This window comes from Mus caroli, chromosome 2 (genome assembly GCF_900094665.2).
Source record: "Mus caroli chromosome 2, CAROLI_EIJ_v1.1, whole genome shotgun sequence".
Taxonomy (NCBI): domain Eukaryota; kingdom Metazoa; phylum Chordata; class Mammalia; order Rodentia; family Muridae; genus Mus; species Mus caroli.
The window spans coordinates 158,850,461-158,857,038 of record NC_034571.1 but is presented as its reverse complement, the minus strand read 5'-3'; the positions used below and the strand labels follow the sequence as shown (position 1 = coordinate 158,857,038).

Genomic DNA, 6,578 nt, shown 5'->3' with positions numbered 1-6,578 from the left:
TTTCTGAGTTCGAGGTCAGCCTGGTCTACAAAGTGAGTTCCAGGACAGACAGGGCTACATAGAGAAACCCTGTCTTGAAAAACAAAAACCAAAACCAAAAAAAAAATCCCTACAAAACAAACCATGAAAAAGGATTTATTTCCTTCCAAAACCAATGCTGGGAAAAGCAGCCTTGTCAGGTGGATTTAAAGAGATTTACACAGATTTAAAGAGGAGACAAAGAACCAAAAGCAAGAAACCAAATGAAACTTACCTGAAAGTTTAAACTATAGAACAATTTTGAGATCAAAATCAAGGAAGAAAAAAGAATCCTCAGGGCAGAGGCATCATTTGCATGGGTACTGCACAGTTCAATGGTGGCCTTGGGAAGAAGTTTAGGAACATGGGTTTAGTTTATCATAAAGCCAGCATCCTGAGCCCAGTGAAATAGCTTTATACTATGCTGAGACAACTTCAATTTCTTCTCCAAATGAGGCCTTTCAACAGTAGCATTTGTTCACCTAAGTGATTCTGAAAAGTAAGGCTGTGTGTTTTCATCTGTCTGTAATCCATATTTAGCACTGGCTCTTTCCATCCCCTGTGTGCACACATAAATAATAAATAAACCAGTCTGACCATGCTCTCACTAAGAAATCCCTCCTCTGCCACTGGGCGCGCCTTTAACCCTAGCATTGTGAGGCAGAAAAAGGGAGTCTGGTCTGCAGAGAAATTTTCAAGACAGCGAGGGCTACATGAAGAAACTGCTTCAAAAGACAAAACAAAAAGGAAAAGAAAGGAAAAGAGAGAGAAAAACAATTCCTCTACCATTTGTCACTATCCTAGCAGTCCCAACAGTTTTATCTACACAATGTTCTGCATGCTTCGACTTTTGAGTCAGAGATTCTAAGGAAGTAGTACAAGGCCACACGGGAATGGTTCGGGAGCCAGAGATCTGAGGAGAACCTAGACTCTTACTCACAAGGACTATTTCTTACTTTACTAGTGAGTTACAGCTGCTTGTGGTCAGGCAAGCATATGCTCCAAGTACACGCAAGAGGATCCAAAGTTCAAAGCAAGCCTGAACTACCTAGGAAGAGCAAATCACACAAAAAAATCTGGAGTAGGGTAGGGTAGGGTAGGGTTGGAGCAGCAATGACATACTTGATGGCAAGCATTTGATCTCCAGCATCACATAAACTTGTTGTGGGTAAGACACGCATATAGCCAGCTACTTGGGAGATGAAGACGGGATCATCACAAGTTCAGGGCCATCACTGGTTACAGAATAAGTTCAAGGCTAGCCTAGCTCTACAAGACTATCCTAAAATAAATAAACAAAAGCTAGGTGTAGCATACCTCACACAATTAATACCAGGACTCAAGAGTACAGGGGTCACTAAGTTTGAGGCTAATTTGATGTACATGCTAAGTTCTAGGCCTAACAGAGCTATATAGGGAAATCCTAAGAGGGGAAAAGAAAATGTGGTGGCACCTAACTTTAATTCCTAAACTCAAAGGCTGATGGATCTATTTGAGTCTGAGGCCAGCTTGGCCTATATAGCAAGTTTTAGGCTACCCAGAGCTACACTGAGTAGAAGGCTAGGAGATGATTCAGTGGTTAAGAGTACTACAGTGGGTAAGAATCTACAGGGAATCCAACAGGCTTACACACATGGTGCATATTCATGCAGTCAGGGAAAATATTCATATACATGAAATCTAGAGACCCTGTCTCAAAATAATTCTGATCTCTGGCCTCCCAAACCCAGTGTGCAAAATATAAGTAGCAAATGACAGAATTTTTTATGTTAATCCCCGATGGGCAATCATGGCTTGCATATCTTTAATCCCAGCACTCAGGAGGCAGAGGCAGGCAGATCTCTGAGTTCAAGGCTAGCCTGGCCTACAAAGTGAATTTCAGAACTGCCAAGGCTCCACACAGAAACCCTGTCTCAAACAAAACAAAACAAAACAAAAAACAAAAGGGCTAGAGAGATGGCTCAAGGGCACTGACTGTTCTTCTAAAGGTCCCGAGTTCAATTCCCAACAATCACATGGTGGCTCACAGCTATCTGTAATGAGATCTGATGCCTTCTTCTGATGTGTCTGAAGACAGTTACAGTGTACTCATATATATAAAATAAATAAACCTTAAAAAAAAAAAGAAAATGTAAACGAGGAAAATACCTAATGAAAAAATAAATTAAAAAAAAAAAAAAACCCCAACGAAAAGAACCAAACCCGCCCCAAAACCCAAAATAACAAAAGCCACAAACAGAACACACTTTCTGTACTTTGCACGCTCCTAATATGTAAGCAACTGCTACTTGATTTATTCTAGAATTTAGAACGAAAAATGCATACTAAGGCTTTTCTCACGTTGAGGTTTGGTCTGTACTATGTAATACAATGCTAATTTCCAGACCAGTGAATTCTCCTTCACCAGCTTTTGTTGTGCAGCCTTGCTCCTTAGTTCAGAACTACTGGGTGAATAAAGATGCCTACAAACTATAGTAGGGAAGAAGAGAGATAGGCAGGGCCTCGGTTCCCAGAATTGGGGCTGGAGGCAGAGAACCAAGAAAAGGTGGAGAGAGAAGATGTCACAGGGAAGGGCTGGCCAACTGGAGTAGGAGGGGCCTAGGCCAAACACAGCCTAGTGACTTGTACTTGGGGTCACTGATAGGGAAGTAGATACCAATAGCTTAGAGGGTTGATATTTGCCCAGTTCTAGTGCTGTTAAAGTTTATTATAAATGCAAAGGTTTTGTGTCTTTTATCTGGGAAGTGAATGATCAAAGGCAGAGTAGACACCCCCAATTAATATTAACACTCCTGCCTCTGCTTCCCATGAGTTGGGACTACAGACATGTGGACTATATCAGCCTCGAAGACTTTTAATTAACATTGTTAGAAAATAAAAATCTTTCCCAATTGAAAATTAGAAAACTAATTACATTGTTTTAATGTTTGAAAAATGTTATTCCACCCATAAAAACCCTTGTCTAAGCTCTGTATCTAAATACTAAGTATTCCACAACCACCCTCTTTGCAAGTAGGAAATGAAAGCCTTCCGCCATTGCAGGGAGTGAGACGTCAGCCCTGCTCCCATTTTACTAATTGCATTTCTGTGATCTTGTTCATTAAGAAAAGGGAGGGGAGGTTAAAATTTTTTTAACTTTATATGATTTTTATAAACACCAAGAACATCCTAAGAAAGTAGCCTGTGTACTTTATAAGTATGTAATTGATTAAAATCTACATGTAGACAAAAATGTCAATCTCTCTTTAGAGACAGCCATTCAGTTACTTGGGTGAAATGGTAGGACACTTGAGTTCTGTTTTAAAATATTCTTATAAAAATAAGGAAGCAGACTAACAAAATTTTAGTAACTTAAGACTAACCAGCCAGGCAGTGGCGGCGCATGCCTTTAATCCCAGCACTTGGGAGGCAGAGGCAGGCAGATTTCTGAGTTCAAGGCCAGCCTGATCTACAGAGTGAATTCTAAGACAGCCAGGGCTACACAGAGAAACCCTGTCTGGAAAAACCAAAAATAGAAAAAAAGACTTGTACAACCAGGAAACTCACTCCTCAGTGTGTCCACTTCTGCACAGGGTTGCAATTCTTCTCAAAGAAATGCTACACTATCTAACAAGTTTTAAAAAAAGATTTTGGGGCTAGTGAGATGGCTCAGTGGGTAAGAGCACCCGACTGCTCTTCCGAAGGTCCAAAGTTCAAATCCCAGCAACCACATGGTGGCTCACAACCATCCGCGACGAGATCTGGTGCCCTCTTCTGGAGTGTCTGAAGACAGCTACAATACAGTGTACTTACATATAATAAATAAATAAATCTTTAAAAAAAAAGATCTCAAGAGGCTGGAGAGATGGCTCAGCGGTTAAGAGCACTGACTGCTCTTCCGAAGGCCCGGAGTTCAAATCCCAGCAACCACATGGTGGCTCACAACCATCCGCGACGAGATCTGGTGCCCTCTTCTGGAGTGTCTGAAGACAGCTACAATACAGTGTACTTACATATAATAAATAAATAAATCTTTAAAAAAAAAGATCTCAAGAGGCTGGAGAGATGGCTCAGCGGTTAAGAGCACTGACTGCTCTTCCGAAGGCCCGGAGTTCAAATCCCAGCAACCACGTGGTAGCTCACAACCATCTGTAATGAAATCTGACGCCCTCTTCTGGTGTGTCTGAAGACAGCTACAGTGTGCTTACATATAATAAAATAAATAAATCTTTTTTTTTAATCTCAAAATTTACACATATACTTAAGAAACGTAAAATACAAGGTGATTTTCAAGGCATACCATACCTTAAATAGATTAGTCAAAGGCAAAGCAAAGGCATCCAAGACAAGTTTAATTTCAGTCCACAGCTCATTTGACTTGAACTCATGCCGGTATCTAGGAAATGGAGAAGTATAAGTTCAGCTTTGTTTGTTGTTCAAGAACAGATGACTCGGGGCTGGTGAGGTGGCTCAGTGGGTAAGAGCATCGACTGCTCTTCTGAAGGTCCTGAGTTCAAATCCCAGCAGCCACATGGTGGCTCACAACCATCCGTACTGAGATCTGACGCCCTCTTCTGATGCATCTGAAGACAACTACAGTGTACTTATGTATAATAATAAATAAATCTTTAAAAAGAAACATTGTAAGAACAGATGACTAGACACCTTCAACCAGAGGCTTCTGCAGGCAAAGCATGAAGAACAATTTACTCAGCACACAGAAACTAGGGCAGTGTGAGATGAGAAGCAAACAATGTGCAAAGACATGCACACTCAAGAATAACAAGTTACACAGCAGAAGTGTACACTGCTGTAGAAGAGAAAGTACACTGAGAATAAACGTATCGATCAGTACCTCTTAAATAGTGAGTGCGCCGTACGAAGGACTCCATTAATGACATGGAAATCTCCACTCTGAAAGCGATTCACCATTTCTGTCAACAAGTCAGGCCATTTCTGAGGGAAATCTTCTCTGCCAATAATGCTAATAGCATCACTCAGCTAGGGAAGGAAAGGGCTAATGAGCAGACAGCCTCAAGGAGGAGCACCCACTCCCTAGGCCCAGCCCAGAGGCAGGGCCGTACCTGCTTCTGAATCTGCTCTGGACTGCTCAGCATCAGATGCACTATGTTGGCTTTAATAGCTACTCGATCAGCTTCGCAAATTTTGTTTGGTTCATCTTCAACCTAAGAGCAAAATATCAACAAGCAAGTGACACAGGATCCACTTTCACATCCATCTGGCCTTACAGATAGAATACAACTAATTTTATTATTATCTCAGGTTTCCAAGGAAAATGGAGAAATATGTCTGTTTTTCAGTTTTCTCTTTCAAGATTAGTTACAGATTTGCGCGCTCTCTCTCTCTCTCATTTTTTAAAAGTTTTACAAGACAGGGCATCTGTGTAGCCCTGGCTGGCCTGGAACTCCCTCTGTAGAGCATGCTGACCTGGGATCCAGAGACCAGCCTGCCTCTGCCTCCTGTGCCTACCACCCAGTCACATACATTCTTTTCAAAAAGAAGCACGGAGATGGACACCTGTAATCTCAGCACACATGCAGTTAAGTGACAGCTTCGGCTACAAAGTGAGTTTACAGGCCATATTGTCTCTTTGACTCTTTATATATGCTTGGCCCAGAAGGTGGCACTATTAGAAGGTGTGACCTAGTTGGAGTAGGTGTGCCACTGTGAATTTGGGCTTAAAACTCTCATCCTAGCCTGTCAGTATTTTCCTAGCAGCCTTCAGATGGAGATGTAGAACTCTCAGCTCCTCCTGCACCATGCCTGCCTGGATGCTGCTATGCCCTCACCTCTGAACCTGTAAGCCAGCCCCAATTATATGTCCTTATAAGACTTGCCTTGGTCAAGGTGTCTGTTCACAGCAGTAAAACCCTAACTAAGACAGTCTCCATATAAATAAATAAGTGGATGGATGAAGATGGCTCAGTGGATGTAAACACTTGCCAGGAAAGTGTGAGGACTTGAATTAAAATAAATCTCCAAAGTCCATATAAAAGCCAGACTTGGAGCAGAAATACCTGCAACCCTAGCACTCCAGTGAGATGGGGCAGAAACAGAAGCCCTAGAAGCCAAGGCCAGCACAACACACAGAAGAAAAACAAATAGAACACGTCTCAAACAATAGGAAAGGTAAGAACCAACCAAGATCATACGTCTTATGACCTGCAAATGTGTACCGTGGCACTCATACATATATGAGCACACAGCACCCAAACACACAGAGCCAAGGCATGGATAATGAGTAGAACGTTTGCATAGCATACCCCAAATCCTAGATTCAATCTCAAGAACTGCATAAATTAGGCATGGTGGTGCATGCCTATAATCCTATCACTTAGGAAGTAGAGGCTGATGGACTAGGAGTTTAAGGCCGTTCTCTGAGACAGCTTATTTTGAGGCCACTCTGGGCTACATGAGACCCTTGTCTTAAAAACAAAACAAAACAAACAAACAAAAAAAGCAACAAGGCTGTGGTGGTACAAAGTATTTGACCTTTAAAACACACACGCACATATACGTACTCTCTCTCTCTCTCTCTCTCTCTCTCTCTCTCTCTCTCT

The 6,578-nt window shown here is 41.8% G+C and overlaps 1 protein-coding gene across 1 annotated transcript in view; it reads right to left on the bottom strand.

The window, feature by feature from the left end:
• Cse1l (chromosome segregation 1 like) overlaps positions 1–6,578 on the bottom strand; it is a 39,744-nt gene that overhangs the window by 19,666 nt on the left and 13,500 nt on the right. Inside the window, exons 4-7 of the mRNA XM_021183210.2 lie at positions 5,082–5,183; positions 4,853–4,998; positions 4,303–4,393; positions 254–361 (exon numbers count right to left, since the gene is read on the bottom strand). Of these exons, the coding sequence (XP_021038869.1) occupies positions 254–361; positions 4,303–4,393; positions 4,853–4,998; positions 5,082–5,183 (447 nt within the window). The remainder of the gene's footprint in view (positions 1–253; positions 362–4,302; positions 4,394–4,852; positions 4,999–5,081; positions 5,184–6,578) is intronic.